Source organism: Engystomops pustulosus, chromosome 1, assembly GCF_040894005.1.
Source record: "Engystomops pustulosus chromosome 1, aEngPut4.maternal, whole genome shotgun sequence".
NCBI lineage: Eukaryota > Metazoa > Chordata > Amphibia > Anura > Leptodactylidae > Engystomops > Engystomops pustulosus.
In genome coordinates, this window is record NC_092411.1 from 153,407,566 (window position 1) to 153,430,306 (window position 22,741).

General features: G+C 42.9%; 1 protein-coding gene across 1 annotated transcript in view; it reads left to right on the forward strand.

The window, feature by feature from the left end:
* STK11 (serine/threonine kinase 11) overlaps nt 1-22,732 on the forward strand; it is a 52,556-nt gene extending 29,824 nt beyond the window's left edge. Inside the window, exons 7-10 of the mRNA XM_072111675.1 lie at nt 3,388-3,445; nt 13,477-13,664; nt 14,978-15,180; nt 22,307-22,732. Coding sequence (XP_071967776.1) covers nt 3,388-3,445; nt 13,477-13,664; nt 14,978-15,159 — 428 coding nt within the window. The 3' untranslated portion in view covers nt 15,160-15,180; nt 22,307-22,732. The remainder of the gene's footprint in view (nt 1-3,387; nt 3,446-13,476; nt 13,665-14,977; nt 15,181-22,306) is intronic.
* The last annotated feature ends 9 nt before the right edge of the window (nt 22,733-22,741 follow it).

Sequence of the window (22,741 nt, forward strand, 5' to 3'; positions counted from 1 at the left end):
AATGGTCACAAATTCCAGAGGTGTGAAAGCGGCATAACAGCAGTAGCACGGTAACTGTAATGGCTAAACTATAGAGAAGGTGTAATAAACCATATATAAATATACAAAAGGGTGTAACACCCCTTAGACTCCCACACAGACTTTTCTGATTTAAGGCCTAAAAGTCAGACATCACAGAAACATTAAGACATCCCAATAAGAGAGAGAAGCCGAGATAATAATGAATACTAGTAACAGTTTAACAAGAATCCAGCGTTTCATTTAAAGGAAATGTACGATCAAAATCAACATCTTGCATTCGTGCCATGTGCCACGAAGTTTACAGGCGCCTGTTTGGTACCATTCTATATGATAAAAATGTTGTCAGTGTAGCATGCTCACATTACGACATCCTCCCTCCCAACTGTACAAGGCTCCCCAAACACAACTGTCTGCTCCCACCAGCCGGGAGCGAGTTTGAATATGTGGGTGCATCGAGCCACCCCATTGCAGTGCCCCAGAGCTGGTGGTGATGCTTGGCATAAAGTAGGAAGAAATGGTGTGTAAGGGAAAACCTAAGCGGTCAGAGGATAAAATCACTGTGGGTGTAAAACTTGCATCCCCTTGATTTGGCAAAATATGCAACGGCTTCAATGCCAGGCTAATGTGGTATGGGGGAATATATAGTGCCTCTATGTCAGTACTCGCTAGAAGCCAGCCTTGTTCAATAGATACACCCTCAAATATTTTCAATAGATCAAGAGTGTCCCATGTGTAGGAGGGCATAGATGTAATAAATGCACACAGCACTAAAGCAACTAAAAGATCTTAAAGGAGGCTAAAGAACTTGAGTTTATTAAGAAAGCAAAATATAATTTCTTACTAACTAAATTGCCAATTGTTTCGACTTTAAATGACCTCCCCAAAATATACAATGGGGCACGGCCACTACATGTTAGACCAATTCTCTTGTCGGTGTAGAGTTTGTGGCACATGAGGAAGATTTACAGTTTTTGGATGTACCTTATATACTCGAGTATAAGCCTAGTTTTTCAGCACAAAATTTGTGCTCAAAACCCCTAACTCGGCTTATACTCGAGTCAACTAAAAAAATAAAGACAAAACTCACCTTTCTGACGTCACCCGTAGGTCCTCTTCTGTCTGAGACAGAAGAGGACCTATGGGGGACGTCGGAAGGATGAGTACAGTGTTATTTTTTTTCCTACTACAGGGGTTGGGCAGGCTGTATGCTACAGGGGCTGGCAGACTATATACTGGGAGGCATTTGCATTTCCCACCCTCGGCTTATACTCGAGTCAATAGGTTTTCCCAGTTTTTTGTGTTGAAATTAGGGGTCTCGGCTTGTACTCGGGTCCGCTTATACTCGAGTATATACGGTATTTATATCTTGAACTACACTGCAACCAATGCCCTATTGCAATGGCAGAGCAGCCACCCCTTCCCGCTAAGATGAGGGACACCCAGAAGTCAGTACCTAAGATTTGGATGGAATAGCAATACAAAGTTTAGGGCTTACGCTACGGATCTTCGATATAGGTTCATAGAAAAGGAGTATCTGGATTTTACTTTGCCTGCAGCATATTAAAATGCTTTATTGTAAGATCATACTGCCCTTCTTACCCTATAGAGAGAGGATGGCCACACAAAAGGAACCTTTCAGGATTATCACGACTGGCCAACCATGGATACTTACATTGGGTGTTCCTATATCGGGTCGCAACTGTAAGGATGACATCACTTTGAACATGCTTTCTTCCCGGCCTGTGCAGTTTTCTCTGTAGAGAAATAGGTTGCCATCTGGACTAGCCCCTCACTGGGTTGTGTGGAATGGGCGTTTCAACTTGGTAAAGCCCTGCCTTATGTAAAGCCTGATATAACGTTTTCATGCTGCTGTGCTTTAAAGGGGTTATCCGGGTGTTAAAATGTACTTGGGGCCGGGCTGGGGCGGACTATTTAAAAATAACAAACATCTACTTACCTCGTCCGGCGCTGCTGATGCCCCACACCGCGGTCCATGTGCCGGTTTGATTACAAGGGCGCACAGGGAGATTCCGGCCATCGGGAATCTCCCATCTGACACCATCTCCCAGCGCTTGCAACGCTGAGAGATGGGGACGGATGGGAGGAGCCGGCCACATCGCGGACCAGAAGAGCGCGGATTCTGTACCCCTGTAAACAAACAGGGGCACAGATCAAACGAGGTAAGTAGATGTTTATTATTTTTAAATGGCCCAGCCCGGCCCTAAGTAATTTTTTAGAATTGGATAACCCCTTTAACATCTCTGGAATTTGTGATCATTGCCACCCTTTCCATGTAGAGCAGTCCAATGCAGGTGTTGTATTAGGCCAACATACCCTGATGAAGGAAGCGGCAAGTAACTGTTTTAGAAACTCATTTGAATGCCTTTATATGGAATTAAACAGGTATTCTAGTCACCCTGTTGAGGGAGAGCGTTAGTAGTGCCTTTGGTAGGGTGGGAGACATATACCTGTAGGGTGTTGTAGGGAGACCGATCTCAAGAAAGCTTTATTTAATCCTCCCATTTCCTCTTCACAACCCTATATAAACCAGGATATTGTGAATTGCGCTCCTCAATAGCTCTGTATGATATGCTACTAAGCGGAAATGGATCTTCCAAAGATGGCACACATACTAAAATGGGAAAATGGAATCTAACTTTCCTTCTTGCAACAATGGGAACAGGCATTTCATTTGTCTTACCAGGCCTCTAAATGTTCTATTGTCAATAAAGTACATGGAAAAATGCTCCTCTGGCACACATGTTCCTGAAGCAGTGGAGTCATTGGGGGCACAGAAGTACTATTCTTAACGTGTTTTGGAGCTGCCCAGCTATAAAACAAGGATTGGCACTGTACCATTTTTATTTTGCGCCAATAGGCCATATACTCCAAACAACTAAATTATTATTGCAATCTACATTACCCTCTCACTTTTTTAATTTTATGCAACTATGAACCACCTTAGTCTACTGGAAAACACATTTGCACTGAGACCAAGAAGTCTCAAGAAGATTCACAAAACTTGGGACCCCTGGATCTATAGCTTTTACAAATGCGGATTTAAACCCATATTATAAACCCATAAGTACTGGACTATTCAGTCCAGTCTACTCCATTTGATACTGAACCCTCATTAATCAACCCTTTTTGCTTCCTGGCGAATTGTCCATTCCCATTACCCGTTGTACACCTCTATTCTTTTCTAGAATTTTACAACACTGTAAAAACACTGTATTGAAAAAAATTAGTATTGACATGTAACACATGATGATTGTTACCATGTATTAATGCTTATTTACAAAGAATGGTTTAATGAGATTATTGAGGCTTGTCCTTTATGGTTTGAACTCCTTTCTTTCCTCTTAGGAATGCTGGAATATGATCCAACCAAGAGGTTTTCCATACAGCAGATTCGTCGACACAAGTAAGTTCAGTGTTCTTTATTCACTAATTTTCATTCTGTCAGCTCTGTTTAAAAGATAATGTACAGTTAAAACCAAGAACGATAAACCATGGTCCCTTGCTCATAGATCCAGGCACTGTGACTGCTGTAGTAATAATAATAATTCTTTATATAGCGCGCACAGATTACGCAGCGCTGCACAAAGCATGTCAAATTGGTCCCTGTCCCCATGGGGCTCACAATCTAAACAACCTAACGCTATGTTTTGGAGTGTGGGAGGAAGCCGGAGTACCCGGAGAAAACCCACGCAAACCAGAGAACATACAAACTCTTTGCAGATGTTGACCTGGGTGGAAATCGAACCTAGGATCCCAGCGCTGCAAGGCAGAAGTGCTACTCACTCAGCCACCGTGCCACCCTTCTTCTATTTCTTATCCATGGCCTCCTTTCTTCTAAAATAAATTTTAAAAGCTATGCTTATGAGCCTAAAAGGTTACTCTGGGTACTACCAAAGCTCCTCCATGCAGCAGTGCAGAAGAGTGGGTCTAACAGCCCATGAAGCTGCTGCACAGAGGGGATCTGGTAACTTCTCTAAGAGCCCTTTAGGTAAAAAGGAGGCCATAGTTACATGGAATTGTTGCAATTGAATAAAACTTCCTACCTGTGAATGTACTTATGACATAAGTGATGACGACATTGGAGCATAATGAGAAGACTAAAAGCAATACCATTGAAAGGGGGCTTTAAGACACTATTTGCCTGCATCTAGCCATGTAAAAGTGTTGTCATTTGGCTGAGAGATTCATGGGAAACCCTTGCTATATGTGAGCATTATTTTTCATTAAAAATATCCCATTTTTAAACCCTTCAATGCTTAAACGCATGATATCCTGCACATATGGTTGATCTTTTATTTTGTCAATTAAGCTTTTTTAGATTTTTTAAATATTGAAACTTGTTGTGATATACAATGCATGATGGGAAACATGTGAGAAAAGATAACTGTATAAACAATATGATGTTTAAAGGTCAAATAGGTTGGTTCCTCTACTTTGGACTCAACATTTTCAAAAAGAAGATTTGAGAGGAGGGAAGTGTCAGGATCGGTGGTAGTGGATCTTCTGTACCCCCACGCACAATGATGCCCTACTTAGGACACAGGAACGTACGCATGCAGCAGCGCGGACATCATGGGGATCGCCGCTGGAGCCGTGGGAGGGTTGAGTGACAGGCCCCCCCTAACTCCCTAATCAGTCTCCCTTTCTTTTTGGCATGGAGGATCCCTTGCAGAAGAGTACAATCCAGGATGTTGTCCTTGGGCTCCCAAGACCTCTCCTCCGCTTCAGCACCTCAAATGGACCCAGATAGCAAGGACCAAGCTTGTAGCTGGGAACCTTCAGCCGGACATATCTTGAAGACAGCCACACCTTATCTCCTGGAGAGAAGAGTGAAGAGGGGACCCGCGTCTCTTGTCGGCCTGGGTCTTGGTATGGGCGGAGGCCCGAAGTAGTGACTGCTGTGTTTGTTCCCAGATGGACTTGAGATCCTGAACCAAATCCTCCACGGCAGGAACATCAGAAGGCGCAGACAGAGGAAGAGGTGGGCATGGATGTCGCTAAAGACAACAAAAATTGGATTGGAGCCGTCAGATTCAGAGTCCAGAGAGTTGTAAGAGAAAAGGAAGACAAAAGGACAGAGATGGCATCCCAGGGTCTGATTAACCCTCTCAACTTGTCCATTGGACTGTGGATGGGATGCAGATGAGAAGTCCAGTCTAACCTGTAGTTGACCGCACAGAGAGCACCAGAAACGGGGAAACAAACTGGACCCCACGGTCCGAGACAATGTGCTGGGGAAGTCCATGTAGTCGGAAGATGTGCAGGAAAAACAGGCTTGCAAGGCAGACCAGGCAGAGGAACAAAGTGGGACATCATAGAGAAGCAGTCGGTTACCACCCAGATGCCTGTATTTCCGGAAGAAGATGGGAGATCCGTAATAAAGTCCATGGCTATTTGAGTCCACGGGCAACTGGGTATCTGCAACGGGAGTAGCAGACCTGTAGGATTGAGGCGTGATGACTTGTTACGGGCACAGATAGCACAGGAACCCACAAAATCTCGAACCTCTTTGACCAGATCTGGCCACCAGTAGTAACGAGATATGAAGGCAACAGATTTCTGCACAACAGAGTGCCCAGCCACACGAGAGCAATGTCCCCAAGTTAGTATCCTCTTTCGAAGAGCTGGTCGGACATAGATCTTGCCATGAGGGAGCTGCTGTAAGTCCACAAGAGCCGCAGCGACCTGTGGTTCCGGGGGAACGATATGACGAGGAGCTGATGATGAAGTTGAATCGTGAGAAAAAGAGGGACCAGCGAGCCTGACAAGGATTGAGACGGTGAGCAGTCTGGAGATACAGGAGACTCTTGTGGTCAGTGTAGATATAGACCGTATGATGAGCTTCTTCCAGAAGATAGCGCCATTCCTCCAAAGCAAGCTCTATGGCCAGAAGTTCCCGATCACCAATGGAACAATTCCTCTCGGCAGCACAGAAGGTCTTTGAGAAGAAGCCGCAAGTGAGGTTTTGACCGTTTTGGGCCCTTTCTGGGTGTGAATGGCCCCAGCAGCAACGGATGAGACATCAACCTCCAACTGGAATAGCTTTTCTGCATCAGGCCATGTGAGATCTGGTGCAGAGGCAAAGGCAGACTTCCGCTTGGTGAAGGCTTCTTCAGCTGCCGGAGGCCAGATTATCGGATTGGCGTTCTTCTTAGTCGGTGCCACCATGGGAGATGCAATAGAGGAGAAATGTGGAATAAATTGCTGGTAATAATTGGTGAAGCCCAGAAATCTCTGTATGGCACGTAGTCCCACTGGGCGAGGCCACTGAAGTACGGCAGACAACTTGGCAGGATCCATCTGTAGAGGTTTGCCAGAAATGATGTATACCAGGAATGAAAGACTACTCTGATGAAACTGACATTTGCCGAGCTTGGCATATAAGTGATTGGCCCTTTGGGAACTCGATTGGCGCCTGAGAACTTGCTGGACGTGGAAAAGATGAGACTGCAGGTCAGGAGAAAACACCAGTATATCGTCCATGTAGACAACGGCACAAATGTAGAGCAAGTCTCTGAAGATATCGTTGTCGAATTCTTGGAACACCACTGGGGCATTGCAGAGTCCAAAGGGCATTACCAAATACTCAAAATGCCCGTCACGAGTATTGAAAGCTGTCTTGCCTTCACGGATGTGGATGAGGTTATATGCCCCTTGCAGAGCCAGCATGGTGAAAACCTTGGCACTCCATAGGCGATCAAAAAGTTCAGTGATGAAAGGCAAAGGTTAGCGTTTTTTCATCGTGACTTCATTGAGGCTGCGGTAGTCGATGCATGGACGAAGGTAACCATCATTCATGGCCACAAAGAAACAAACATCCAGCACCAGCATGAGAAGACGACTTGCGGATAAATCCCTTTTGCGAATTCTCCTTGATGTAGGCTGACAAAGCCGCGGTCTCGGGCACAGATAATGGGTATACCTGACCTCATGGAGGAGATTTACCCCGCAGCAGGTCTATGGGACTGTCATAGGGCCGGTGCTGTGGCAGAATCTCTGCTTGCTTCTCAGAGAAGACCTCTGCAAAATCCTTATAAGCAGTGGGAAGGCCTGCCAGGTGCTTGGGAGAGTCCACGGAAGACATTACGAACACCGGGTGAAGAGCCATGACATGGCGGGAATGGCACTCCTGTCCCCAGTGAAGGTTCTCCCCAGTCTGCCAGTCGAGCACCGGAGCGTTGTGCTGCAACAACGGGAGGCCCAAAAGCACTGAGGAATTAGAATGGGGTAGCACATAAAACAGTCTCCTTGTGCAACGCCCCAATTTGCAGAGACGGGCACAGTACGGTATTGGACCGGGTCATGGACAATCTGTCCACTGATGGAAGAGATAACCAGCGGCTTCTCTAGGCGAACCACAGGAAAGTGATGCTGGGGAGACCAAGTCAACATCCTCGAAATTCCCTGCAGAGCCAGAGTCCAGGAAGGCTTGAAGCGGGTTCCCTTTTCAAAACTGATAAGAGCAGGGACATTCAGATGAGGAAAAACTTTGCTCTCACCTAGGGACACTTCTCCCAAGAACCCTAGGCGGGGGTGTTTTCCTGGACGCAGTAGACTGACTGAACAAGATGAAAGAAAGTGCTCTGGGTTGGGATACTTCTGTCTTCGTCTGGCACATTCCTGTTGGTCCTCTGCAACAGACACGGAAGATGACTGATGTGGTTTTTGAAAGACAGGAGCCAAGCGGGGCAGACGATGGGTCCAGACTTGCGGTTTCTCCAGACGTCGCTCCTCAGACATCTGGTTTACTGAGCGGTCTATCTGAGTGGCCAGAGAGATAAGTTCACTCAGCTTAGACGTTCCAAGCAAGCTCAGAAGCCAGGGTACGGAACTGAACAGCATAGTCGTTGACAGATGATTCCCATTGACACAAGTTCAGCAGGGCGGTCTTAACAGAATAAGCCTGGGCTGGTTCCACAAAGACGGACCGGAACTCGGCAAAGAAGGTAGTGATATTAGCCATGCCAGGCCCTGATGTAAGCTGACACCGAAGACTAAGTGGTACCCGTTTTCACTAGAGCCTGCCGCAAAGCAGGTTGGACTTGTTGCGGCGTGGTACCACCAGGTTATTCCATAGCGCGGGAGCCGCTGGAGCCTGGAGAGGTAAGTGAGAAGCCAGGGCACACGGGTGCGCCTGAAACCCGGGATATGGGTAGCAGGGGCACCTGTGACAGGAAGGAGGGCTAAGAAGAGTTTCGTTTCTGCACCAAAGCGAGTATCATTAATTACCCATACCAAGTGAGAGTGGGAGGTGGACAGCCAGCGTCTTTCTATGCGGACAACTGCAGATACAATAGTGTATAAGAGTGTGAAATCAGGCGAACCGTGATATGGTATGAAATCGGGAGAACCATGATATGGTATGGTACTCATAACCAGTTATGAGTAAGACGCCTAGCGTGTTTTCCCTCGTGTTGTAATGGATTTTTTATGCGAATATTTTCTCAACAATTTTCTTGGATTTACTCTGTTGAAGTGCTGGTTTGGCATTTTGTTTCTTTGTATTACCAAGACGGCTGTGGTCGCTTTCCGTGCACCAGGAAGACGTCCAGATATCGTTGTGCCCGAAGGAGATCCCGTGGTAGGGTGAGCTAGCATTCTTTTTGTCTACACTTGTTGCAGACAGAATATGAGTTTTCTAAATTCAGATTAAGAACTGCCTGTATATCATTTAAGGGTTTCCACAGAATGCCTGTGCTTCTTGGAGGGCGAGTGGACATCCATTCCTGCAGAATTGTTTTTTATGTTGCTTCAGAGATTAGAGTGTAGTTTCACCATGCAATTGTTGTTATCCCTTTCAAGGTCAACCATACCAAATATTGCCCGTAGAGGGGTGAGTTGTAAGTGAGGATCTATGTGTGATAAACTACAGGTTCCATTGGTTCTCAGTAACTTTTCCTCCCTCTTGTGCTCTGCTCCCAGTGATGCAACAGACTTTCTTGCTCTGTTACCATAGTAATGATGTGTAACTGCCATCACTGCCCATTACCTCACTGAGATGGCGTCTCCCCACAACACTGACTTTACTGGATGCACTGCAACCAAACAACTACAGCCAAAATAGTGGTGATCACATGACCTGCCCAGGCAGCTGCAGGACATGTGATGTAGACATGTGACCAGCGGCCATCTTCTGTCCTGTGTCTGCTCCGTGTGGAGAAAATGAATGGCCCTGTGATTACACCCACATGCAAGCTATGGCTCCGTGTTCAATCAGTTCTGGGAGTTCTACATTGGGAAATGTGTAGTTTCCATTTAGTTGGTCCTGTGGGTAAATTGTTCCATTTGTGCCAACCCAATGTTAATCTATTCTATTGGGCGGCCTAGTTCTCCCAATAGAATAGCTTAAAAACAACTCCTTATGTTTGGATGGATTTGATAAGTACACCCCCTTGTGGAATAACACAGCTCTTTCTGAACTTTCCCTCTTGCCTAATAGGGCTAGATGGTGGTCAGTGGGGTGTCCCATTTGGAGACTGTCTGTGTAGATGGAGTCCTCCACTTATTTAATCTTGCCATCTCTTCCCCTAAGCAACCCCCTCCCCCAATATGGAAACAAAATGTACTAGTAGGGTTAACAGATTTAGCTCTGAGTTTCTGAACCTCTGTCTCAAGTGGTCCTGGACCTAGCATACCTTTGTTCATTTATTATGGTCCTGCCCCGTGGTTAGAGGGTTCTGGGAGCCGGTGCTCAAATTTTTGTTTGATAAAATGTAACTGGCTGTCCCCGACAACCCCAACTCTGTTTCCTTCTGGTAGATACTGAATTGTTACAATCCACTGCAGAACAAGCTTTCCTTACCAAAACTTTGTATTTTGCTAGGAAGACAGTAGCTACGGTAGATACTGTATTGATGCACATCCCCCCCCTTTTCTTTCCACGGCTGGATAAAGGCAGTGAATAACACTTTTCCGCCTAAAGTGGGTATTTATTCACAGGAAGAAGGATAGGAGGTTTCATGCCATTTGGGACAAATGGCTTGACTCCCCATCCTAGTCTCACACATTCTGATATGTATGGAATATGGTGCAGTTGCGTAGATTGGTGCTTTTTTCTGTTTGTTTGTTTGACGCTACAGGGGAATGTAAGGTCCTCACACAGAACCCAACCCCCGTAGCCTCAGGGCAGTAATATACTCCCGGTGGCTAGGTCGTGCAGGGGAAAACTGGGTGCTTTTATCTACACTTTCTCATCACTATGTCCTGAGGATGAGAATGGGGGGGGGCGATCAAATTTACGGTACGGATGTTCTATTGCTTACAAGTATACTTGTAACTTTTTTCTGTCGAGTTGCCTTGTATATTATGTATATCCTTTTTAAGGACAGCTACAGATTTATCAGAAACTGCTGTCAGGTACATTGTGGAATTGGATATCCCACCTGTAATTGCCATAATTCTACTGGTTAACGTACAGCTCCAGGTGTAGGAAAGGTCTGACAAGTAATGGGGACAATTCGGTGCACTATGTATGTGGTGGCTAGGGAGCTTGCATACCTGTTGATCATTGGAGCTCTAGGTTTGGGTTACTCCTCTCAGCACAGTGCACACATTGGCATTTTAATCTTTATTTCTATAGTGCCATCAAATCACAACGTATCCAGGAAATCATAATGCACACCTGAGCTGCTGCAGAACCTCATAACGAATCCTGCACACCCCTGCTTCTTTCAACTTACAAGTCAGGGCACTACTCCTATATCTGTAGCTGGGGGAATTTTCAACCGTATAAACTATGATACTAAAAGCGCCAATATTGCTGTTCACGCGGCAGGATGGTGCGTACCCCTGAGTGCCCTCCTTATAATCTGGCTCTACTAGAGGGGCATTGTCATCTACCATTAGTATCATTCCCTTTATTATGACCATTGGCGAGGGGTTATTGATTCTGTGGTCTATTGGTTTCTCAAACTGAACATTTCCTTTAATTCCTCTCCATATAAACCATGCTATTTTTCTTCCAATTGCCGCTTATAGCTGCTGCTTATAAAGCCTGCATAAAGTGTTGTAGCTCATGGCTGATGCTAATCTTGGATATCTGGGAATACAGATGTAGCCATCTCTCGCTGCTAGGCTGGGGTGTAGTATGCACACGTCTGCCTTCAGCACCCATGCTAGCACGATCATGCCACAAGGAAAGTAGGGCAGGCATGTTCTTGGTGGGCTGGGAGTTTGGGGATATCATTTTCATTTTATAGCATAGGGTAAAGAGCATAAACAGCTGAAAATCTAAGCGAAGGCTCTGTGATGTAATATCTGTAGATTTATTTCTAATAACTTCTATTCTTTAAACTTGTTGTGTATTCTGTCATTTCTATTGTGGAATCTCTACAGTATTCCCCTGTATTCTCTCCACGTTGTCCCTCCACTTTCCTTTCCTGGACTCCTCTCCATCCACCACCTTTTGGAGAAACATTCGCCCTCCCACTATCTCTGGTTTTCTCCCCCCTTGGTGACAGAGTACTTATAAGACACTGTGTGACTCATCCACTGAGTGAGGAGAGATGTGCAGAGTAACAGCGCACCCCCCCCCTCATCCTCAGCTGGTTGCCACAGCAACTAGGTCACCTCTCTGTATGTGCTGCACTACATCACAGGCAAGGCACTAACAAGAAATGGGAATTTCTAGACCAGCTCTCTCCAGAGCAGGATATTCCACACCTACTGTTTTTGTCAACATCATTTTGCTTAGAGCCATAAATGACCATTTGAATGGGGTCAATTTCTGCAAGTTTCTTTGTGCTGAGAAATGCATGTTCTACCATGTTACTGCTTGCTGAAGGTAGGTAGTAAGGCGAATAAATGGTTAATACACTGGAGAAAGAGTCAAGAATGATATCAAAGTAAACAATGCCAATACTGTAAAATGGATGACCACGTACCATTAACCAAAGTGTCAGTGATGAAAAGAAAAATCTAATTTAGAAGAGAAACCATTTTTTGATGGCTTCTAGTTGGTTGTTCCGTATCCCATATTAATATTTGTTTTAGGTTTTGCCTCCTAGAAAACGTATGAATGTTTTGGTCAATTACCAAGCTATACAGAAAAGAGATCCAACTAAGGAACCACAAATGTGATGTCTTTGTTTTCACTATTGACACATAGTAATGATCTCATTTAAAGGGGTTGACCAAGATCCAAATTATTTTTGCCCCCAGGTAGTGTAGAAATAAGGGATATCTTCTACTGGCCCTGGTTGACTGCAAGCACCTAGTACAGGCTGTAGCTGCTGAGTGTTATTTTTGCAATGTCACAGCACAGCTTCTCTATACTACAAGAGGCTGTTGGTAATTGGAGGCGCCTCATTGGACCACAGGTAATGACATAGGCAAGGGTAGATTTGTTCATTAACTTGGTGACCCAAAAAGTTTTTTATGCAAGTGAAGTTTTTCTTTATACTGTATAAGTGATGCAATACAAATTTGTAAGATTTCAGACTCTTCCTCAGGCACAGATTGAAGGTAGTATAGTCAATAAAAAAAGCACAGCAGGCATGAGACCTTGGCTGACAGCCACAACAAATGGGCACTGAACATAGGGGGATAAGCGGTAAATGCTGCAACAGACACTTATCCCACTACGCTATTTGAGGAGGGACCGTAATGTTACAATTTTGAATTTGGATTGCAAATTTATGACTTATGGAGTGATTCTGGGCAATCCCATTAAGGGAGTCTAGCAATCTCTATATTCTCTATAACAAAAACCTAGCCCTGAGGGCACAGATTTAATGTTAGGGGAGCTTAGTGGTTAGCATTACAGCCTTGCAGCACTGGGATCCTGGGCTCAAGTCCCAGGGTCAACAACTGCAAAGAGTTTGTATGTTCTCTGTGTTTGTGTGGGTTTTCCTCCGTGTCCTCTGGTTTCCTCCCACACTCCAAAACACACAGGTTGATTAGATTGTGAGCCCCATTGGGGACAGGGACCGATTTTTGGCAAGCTTTGTGCAGCGCTGCGTAATCTGCGTGTGCGCTATATAAATAAAGGAATTATTATTATTACTGTCCCCCATAGATATGTCATATTTTTATACTTTTCCAGACCACTCGGTCTACTGGGCCGTAGTCATGCTTCTGTTTTTCTTTCTATGGGTATGTTGATGATTGTGCTAGGGGGTAGAAATGCAAAGGCTATTAACATCAGCAGGTTTAGCCATGCTGCAGAGCTGAATGCATACAAATAAAAAATGTAATTTTCTTTATTAGCATTCTAGACATATCATTTTTCATTTTAAAGTGTCCTGTATAATGTTGTTGTTTTCTATTTTGGGTGACTTTGTAGATGGTACATAGCTTTGAGTAGTGGCAACAGGGGAAGCATGTCCTGCCAAGGGGATATTTGTGTTTTTTAGGAAATCAGAGAAAACTTTTATTGGTAGATCCTTTTCTTTTAGACTTCAGATATAAATTCCACTACTTTACTTTGTTTTGCAGCTGGTTCCGTAAGAAGCATCCACAAATGGATCCTCTTGTACCCATTCCCCCTAGCTCAGAAACCAAGGACCGCTGGAGGAGCTTGACAGTTGTGCCTTACCTGGAGGATCTACACGGGTATAGTGAGGATGAAGATCTCTGTGATTTAGAAGATGAAATAATCTATACTCAAGACTTTACAGTTCCAGGTAAACCACATGTTTTTGTGCACTATGTTTTAGATGTTTATTACTATAGGGTTTTGGATATGTATGTTTTGTGGGTGACCCAGATTTTCCTATTTGAGAGGTTATGAAGATCCTTTGCATTTTATATTGGCAATTCCAATTTTGGAGTGGGTCCAAAATGAGCGCAACTGATCTGGAGACACCATAGAACTGTGTTTTACTGTCTGCAATATCCTTCATGTGCTGATTTATAACTGGACAGGTTGATTTTTACAGAAGTATCATTGACTTGGAGTTACATTGTGGTGTTTAAGTATTCCCTTACTTACTAGCTCTTAAAATGAAGACCATTTTATTTTACTGGTACTAGTACAGCATTTTACGTAAAGTTAGTAAGCATCTATTGTAAATATTAGATGAGCTACATTAGCACACACACGTTTGTTTCTGATAGATTTGCTCTGTGTCTTGGGTCAGAAGGTAAAAGTCCTCCTTATGGAGAGGTTGCCAATTAAGGCCGCCTTTTAGGCGTATGGAAACTTAAAGCCATAGAAGTTTTTCATTTAACACCTGGGAAAATGTATTTGCATACTTCCCAGAATTCCCTAGTGGAGCATCTATGGCCACACGCCTATAAGGTGGGCTTAGTTGGCAAACTCTCCATAAGGAGAACTCTTACCTTCTGTCTCTAGTTGATCGCCTCTCACACAGCCAAACAAGTTACCTAAACTGTACTCAGGAGACCCAACCAGGTCGAAGCAGTATTGTCTACAGTTGGGAGTCTGTTCCTTCTGGAATAGATAAACTGGTTTGGCTTAATCCCACATCATGTTTTTAGACTTCTTGTAGGTCATAGTTAGCGTTAAGAGGGCTGCCTTTCAAGGTAGCAAAAGGAGGCTTTATTTCCATTTAACTCCTTGAAAAATGTATTTGCATACTTCCTAGGAGTCTTGTCAGGATTTATTTTCCCTTCAATCCAGAAACCTACACCTATATAAACAACCTGACAGGTTCACTTTAATGGAATTATGAAAAGGGGAAAATGCATGAGGTGCTAGATGGGCTGTACGCTTTCATAAGATTTTATTCTACGGGCTCCAGAGGTAAAAAAATTAAGTACTACTTGCTTCTCTCCAGCACTCCAGTCCCGTGCCTTGCCACCCATCCCTGTTGCCTTAACAGCTCAGTGGTGATGACTCAACATCACCACTAAGATTCTGTATACCAACAAAGGCTGGCACTGAGGCATCGGAGAGAGGTTAGTGTTACTAGGAGCCCATAGTAAAAACTAATTTCATATCCCCTTAATCATTATATATTTTATCCCAAATTAGGGCAGGTACCTGAAGAGGATATGTTTGCACAGACGCAGGGCAGTGGACCTGCCAAACAGCTATGTATGAATGGCACAGAGAACCAACTAAAGTCTGAAAGGAGAGTGAGTTCTGCATCCCAGCGCAAGGCTAGCACATCAGGCGGCAAAGTACGTAAATTGTCAGCCTGCAAACAACAGTGATCGAGGACTCTACTCTTCAAGGTATAGTATTTTAGTGAAATTCCTTAAATCATGTATTTGTTGTAAAATGTGTGTTCATAATAGCAAATGAGAAATAAACTAGGCTCAGAAAAAGGTTACCGACTACACATAAGGGCACAATTATATTATGGACGTGGATTAATCATTTGCATTCCCTCATGCTGGCACAAATAATATTACCCCTACCATTACAAGGCCTTTTTAAATAACCTTTGAGTTAATGTGCACTAGATTGTGCTAGAACTTTACTGTTCAAATGGAGTTAATGTGGGGGAGGGTCACATTGTGTGCCCCTACATGAAGTGTGGGCGGCAGGAGGATTGAGCGGCATCAGCAGAGATAATGAGGGCTGAATAAAGAGGTGTCTTCATTCATATCCTGCAGTGAATGAGTCATAGGCTTTGCCAATGACAGCAGGTCTCCTCTGACGTTATTTCTTCCCCATCCTCACTTGCTATCTGCATTCAGTGCCATTTCATATGATGCTTCTTCCTATTCTGCCTCTGCTTCAACGTATCTCGGCATATAATTGATCTGAAGTCTACATTCTCAGTATTGTCTGCAGTCTCTGTTCGTCTATCCTTGCTTTTTATATTTAGATTTGTTTTGCGTTGTCTGCATGTTCAAGTAATTGTTCAACTCCATTATGTCTGCTGTTGATGCCCTTTTTTAGTATCCCTGTAGGTGAGGAGAATCATCGTACTCCACTAATGCTCCACAATATCTGGCAATTTTAATCCATTACTTTGACCTTTTTCTATCTCTACTTAAAAGAAAATGTCAGTTTTTTACTATTGTCAAACTATTGTGTTCCTTAAATGAAGACTTAACACTGAGGTGCAGTGCCTGGGCACCAAATGTTTGCATCACGAGGACAAGTCTTTCTTTCACTATGCTCTATTGAGGCATGTACTGTTAGGCAATGAGGCATGTCTCTCTGTACCTGAGAATTCTTCTTGTATGGTGACCACAAGATAAAGCATAAATAAAAATCATGACCTTTCCAGAACCCACTTGACTTCAGCACTGGCACCTTGCTGCATTTGGTCCTGTTGGACCGGAAGTGATGAGATCCCTGTTAATTGTGCATTTAACAGCTAAGCCAATCTCTGGTCTCCGGATTAAGTGAATGAACTGCATATAGCTGATGAGGCCAGTGATTGGTATTGTATAATATGTGTGACGTCCTCACCTATGTGCAGAGGTAGTATAGCTTTGCGCTGCCTCTGCTCTCCCTGACTAATTTTATTGTAGATTGGAGCATTAATCAATGTATAGAACATTTATTAAAACTATCCTACCATAATCACAGCGGTTGGAGCTGTTCACCTAGTAGCTTTCCTCTCCCTGCTAGTTGCTAAAAGTGGTACCACTAGCAGCTGTGACAATAAAGCTACAGTGTTAACACTTTGTTAACACTGACAGAAATGTACATCAGAGCATATGAACAGAGTCATGAAGCGCAGAGCCAGCCTACAGAATCCTGACAATGCGATTATTAGTTGCATACTTGGCCTACATAGCACATGCCATGTAGACTGAAAACCGACTTCCCTTGGTCACTAGCCACGCTTTGTTAGAGCATGGCTAAGCATGTCCAACTGTTGGGCTGGGAAGGGCTTTTTTTTTTTTTTTTTTTTTTTTTTACTCTTCCATTGCTCCCAGTGTCCCGTGGCGCAGTCGTCGGAGCCGCTCCCTTATTTGTTAACAGCACTGCTCAGACAGTTTCCTGGCGGCCTGACTTGCCCACCCGTCTCCTGTACTAGCACCTGTTACAGCGGCTCTGATGGACCATGGAACACCGGGAACAACACAGGAGGAGGTAGCAACCATTTTATAACAACCTCTTCAGGTCTAAGCTATTTTAGATCTTTAGGACCAGGCCTGATTTTTTTTTTTTTTTTTTTTTTCATTTGCCCTGTGTCATTATAGGAGGTTATACATTTGTAACGCTCTAACATATCCAGTGGATTTTGAGAATGTTTTCTCGTATTACATTGTGCTTCAAAGTAATAGAAAATTCTGATGATATCTTTTTGTTTAGTTATGAAAAAAACGACTAATTTTTTAGAAATTTTTGCCAAATTTTCAAAGTTCAAAATGTTTTGCTTTTAAGGCAGATAGTGATGGCACTCAAGTAACTTCATAACTAACATTTCCCAAATGTCTGTTTTATATCGGCATGGCTTTTTATGCATCTGCTTTCTTTTCTAGGTTGTTAGGAGGTTTAGACTTTTGGTTGCAATTTTTCTCATTTTTATGAATATAGCCAAAACCCTTATTTAGAGGCACATGCTCAGGTCTAAGTGGCTTTGAGAGGCTTAAAAAACACTAAAACCCTGTAAATTATGCCAATTTAGAAACTACACCCTTCAATGTGTGAAAAATTAACTTTAAAGGCGTTTTTTCATTAAATAAAATTCTCAAATTTCAATCTAGTGATGTTAACAGAATAAAGATGTTTTTTTTAACCCTTTACTTCACAAATTTACTCAGTTTTATTGTTGTTTTGGCTCCTATCACTCACTGATGGTCAGTGCAAAGTTCCAGAGTGTAAGCGGGGACTCTTTAAGCAGACACATTATAATCCATCTAGTTCTGTGAGCTGACAATGTGGTTAGATTATCAGGATACAAGGTTTATATACACTATCATCTGGCTTCTGACATTGTACTAACACGCTAACACATAGGGAGATGAGACAGATCAGAGATGAGATGGTAAGATCCATTAGATGCCTATTACACACAATATCAGCTCTCCCACATCTCTGCTATTCCACAACTGACTAGATCTGCTGTGCCTTCCTGCTTTGCCTCCCCAGATAAACAACTTGGCTGCCTGTAGCTTGTAGTTCTCCTCATGATGCTGCTGCCGGTAGGAAATGATTGTCCGTGTCTCAGTATGCATCAATGAGTGAGCTCCGTCCTGGACTGCTGGGGGGCGGGGTTAGATTGCAGGGTGCAGAGAGGGAGAAATCAGCAGCACGGCCGCTACACAGAAATCCAAGATGGACTCCCCGACCCCCCCCCCCCCAAGTCAAAAGTTAGAGGCTCATGTCTAAGGGCAACTGAAATTGTGTACCAGGACTGATGGAGACCAGCTGGACGTATATCTGTGAAATGCTGTATTTTTGTTAATAGCAGTGAATTATATATTGTGTTATTTTGTTATCCTGAATACATGTAAGAAACTTGTCTTTGTGGGAATACCACTTTAATCTGTGTTAACCCTTTAGATGTTTCACAGGGGTAAAAACAAAATGGAGTTTTTTTTTTTTTTTTTTTACATAATGCTTTCATTTTGGCCAAAAATTAAACCATTGCAAAGTATTATATAACAAAAATCAGCAAAGTGTGATACCCAATTTCTGTTGATTAACTTGTTTTGCAGATTATAGAACTCATTTTGTGAGAAATTTGCTTGTTTTTGCATTACCGTGTATTGGTGGGCATAACATTTTTTTTTTTTTTAATTTTTCGTTTTACAGAGCCGTTTTGGAGCTTTTTATTTTGCGGGACAAGTTGTACTTCTTTTTTTTGGTATCACGTCGGGGTAGATGTTACTTTTTTATCACTTTTTTTATGCTGTTTTTATGAGGTCAAAATTTCACAATTTTTTTGTTGTTTCTTTTGCGTTCACTGTACAGGTTTAGTGACAATTTTATTTTATTGTACATGTTTCTAAAAACGTGGTGATACCCAATGTGTGTGTGTGTGTGTGTGTGTGTGTGTGTGTGTGTGTGTGTGTGTATGTTTTTGTTTTTTTGTGGTGATTTTCACTTTTTTAAGTTGTATTATTGATTGATTATTATATGGGATGGGGGACTTTTTAGTCTTTTTAATAATGTTTTTAATTGCAGTTTTTCAAAAAAACAACTTTGTTTTACTGTTTTATTTACTTTACTGTATTTACTGTTTTATTTTGTCCCAAGGTGGGACATGAACAAGTAATCATTTGATAACTTATTCATTGTAATTTACTGCAATACTAATGTATTGCAGCATATTACATAGTCATTCTATGCATTCTGCATAGGCTGGCATTAGCGCTGATCTAACAGACATTTACTGCTGGCAGCCCTGGGGTCCTTCATCGGACCTGCCCTGGCATTGATCCTGCATGGAGGATGCCGATCTAATGCACTATAGAAGCTGCACTCACTATGACTGCTGCGTCTATAGGGTTAAACAGGCGGTACCGCAATAGCTTCGATCCCAGCTGTTACTGCTGCATCTCTGCTATCGCGTACTGCCGGAGCTTAGCTTCTGAGCTCGGGCGATGACCATGACTTAACTCTATGTCAAGGTGCAGGAAGGGGTTAAAGGTAATCTACCATCAAAATCAAACATTAAGGCAATTCCTATAATTGTTTATTCATGGCTTCCTTCCTTATAAAATATTTTTATTATGCTAATGTGCCTGAGAGGGTCCCCGGTCCCCTCTGTGATCTGGCTTTACAGACTGTTACACTGTCACCCCCCTTGGCCCCCCCCTGTTCTCCCTTGCACACCCAACATTTGGGAAAATAATTATCTCATTCAATGGTGTCATTTGTTGAAGAACAGAGTTAGTGTTTTTTTTAAGGATTTATAATTCTGGAAATTTGCCCGGTTTACGATTTTACTGACTCAAAGAATAAAGAGACACGCAGTGAACGTTTTGTTGGCTCTCATATGGCTCTGTAAATGGTAAAATAAATGTTGACATGTTTATTTAAAAAAAAAAAAAAAATCATGAAACTGTAAAAGGTGTTAGAATGTTAGTAAATCGAGTCATATAAGTAAATCCTTTAATGCCACATGCTGTACTTAGTTTTTATACTAATAGGGTTGTACCTTCAGTTGAATGTTAGTTGTGTTACATAGATGAAAGATTGGCAAATTGTGCTTGAATATGTCACAAATTGTATGTTAAACATGAAAAACAATACATTCTCGTAACCTGAGTATGAGCTCTTATGCCCTTCTTTTGATACATTGTGTAAACTAGGACCTTTACTAGGTAAAATACTTGGAGGACAGAGACTGCAGTGTTGCAGGGGAAACAATATTCCAAGACATGTGAATGCAAAGGGCTTGCTCTTTATCCCACTAGGTTAGTGGTAGCGAACCTATGGCACGGATGCGAGAGGTGGCACTTGGAACCCCTTCTGCAGGTACTCAGACCATCGCCCCAGGACAGAGTTCACCAAACACTGACTCTTCCTGCAGTCCCAGGCAACTAAAGAGATGCTGCTCTCAGCGCTATTTTAAAGTGACACTTCATTGGCTGTTTTGAACTGCGGGAACTGTGAGAAGGTTTTGACAGAACTGCATTATCTTCGGATGTCATCCTGCCTGACCTGACCATTCTTTCTGTACAGAGAGACCCTGGAGAGAAGTTACAATAATAGTCTGAATTTGCCCTTCTTTTTTCAACTGTATTGGTGGCCTCAGGGGGCCGAGTTTGGGCACTCTCTTATAGGTTCGCCATCACTGCCCTAGGTTAACCCATTGCCATCCCATTAGTCACAGGACATGACCATAGCAGGGAAGACTAAGCCGTCAATCATTTGGTGTGGGGGTGTTTTGCCGTACCACAGAAAACAACTACACCATCATAGGTAGAACTTAAAGAAAACAAATGCAGAAAATCACATTTGTCTGATTTTTAAAAAATGTATTTGCAAATTATGGTGGAAATACTTTTCCAACAAAGGATATATAACAATGACAGAGGTCAAACGTTTTCTGTAAGTCTTCACAAGGTTGGCGCACACGGTTGCAGGTATGTTGGCCCATTTTTCCATACAGAACTCCTCTACAGCCAGGAAGTTTTGGGGCTGTTGCTGAGCAACAAGGACTTTCAACTCTTTCCAAAGGCTTTGTATGCAGTTGAGATCTAGAGCCTGATTCCAGGACCTTGAAAGGCTTCTCACAAAGTCACTCCTTCGTTGCTCTGGCGGTATGCTTGGGATCATTGTCATGCTGAAAGACCCGGCTACATTTCATCTTCAATTCCCTTGGTTATGGAAGGAGGTTTGCACTCAAAATCTCACAATACATGGCCCCATTCATTCTTTCATGTATACACATGTAAACAGCCTCTCGTCATGATGTTGCTACCACCATGCTTCACAGTAGTTATGGTGTTTTTTGGATGCAACTAAGCATTCACTCTCCTCCAAACACAACGAGTTGTGTTACTAACAAACATTTCTACTTTGGTTTCATCTGACCATATGACATTCTCCCAAATATTCTTCTGGAACATCCAAATGCTCTATAGCAAACTTCATACAGGCCAGGATATGTACTGGCTTAAGCAGGGGGACATGTCTGGCACTGCAGAATCTGAGTCCCTGTCGGCGTAGAGTGTTACTGACGGTAGCCTTTGTTACATTATAGTCCCAGCTTTCTGTAGGTTATTCAATAGGTCCCCCCGTGTGATTCTGGGAATTTTGCTGTGATCATTTTGACCCCACGGTGTGAGATCTTGTGTGGCGCTCCTGATCGAGGCACATTATCAGTGGTCTTATATGTCTTCCATTCTCTAATTATTGCTCCCACAGTTGATTTCTTCACACCAAGCTGCTTGCCTATTGCCGTTTCAGTCTTCCCAGCCTTGTCAAGGTCTACCATCTTGTTACTTGGTATCCTTCGACAGCTCTTTGGTCTTCATCGTATAGGAGTTTGGAGTGTGATTGTTTAAGGCTGTGGCCAGGTATAGTTTATACTCATAACAAGTTCAAATGAGTGGTGGACAGAGGAGCCTATTAAAGAAGAAGTTACTTTAAAAATTAGACAATGTGATTTTCTGCATTTTGTTTTCAAATTTTGTCTCTCATTTTTGAGGTCTACCTATGATGTCAATTACAGGCCTTTCTCATCTTTTTAAGAGGGAGAGCTTGCACAATTGGTGGCTGACTAAATACTTTTCCCCCCACTGTATGTCTGCCTTGTCAGAAGTGAAAGTTCCAGTGAAAAAGGGTAAAACAAACAGAAAATGTATATATTTAGGGGTTTTTTTTCCTCTTTTGGTCATTTATTTCACAATTGTTGTCACTACCTTAATAAAACAGTGCAAATATTTGCCTAATTTATAAATATATCACTCACTATTCCATTTCTTTTTCTTAATACAGTGATCCGTTCAAGCAGACGCCTCCAGTTTTCACTCTGAGAGATTGTACCCAACAAACGCTACAGCCGAATTGCTGCAGTTAAGGGAAATGCCCTTTCATTGTTCTCCTATCCCCTTATCCCTTCTGGACCTCTAGGACTTGCACAGTGTCCAGCATCTGCTGCACTTTATGACTTGAACTTTTTGCTCCACTTTGTGTCTCTGGCTGCATACCATATGTATTATACATAAAGAAGGTGGAGAGTCTATCATCAGCCCTATCTGAGCCTTCATACACAATAAAATGCAAAAGCGGGGATGGAAAGGGAGCTTCTTACTCCTTTAGCCAACCCCAGCAGTTGTGTGTGCATTTGGAGAAAAGAAGCCATGTGCTAACTACCACAGGTTGTTTATTTTCTCCTTAGTGATTAAACGTTTATTTGGTTTCCATTAGTTT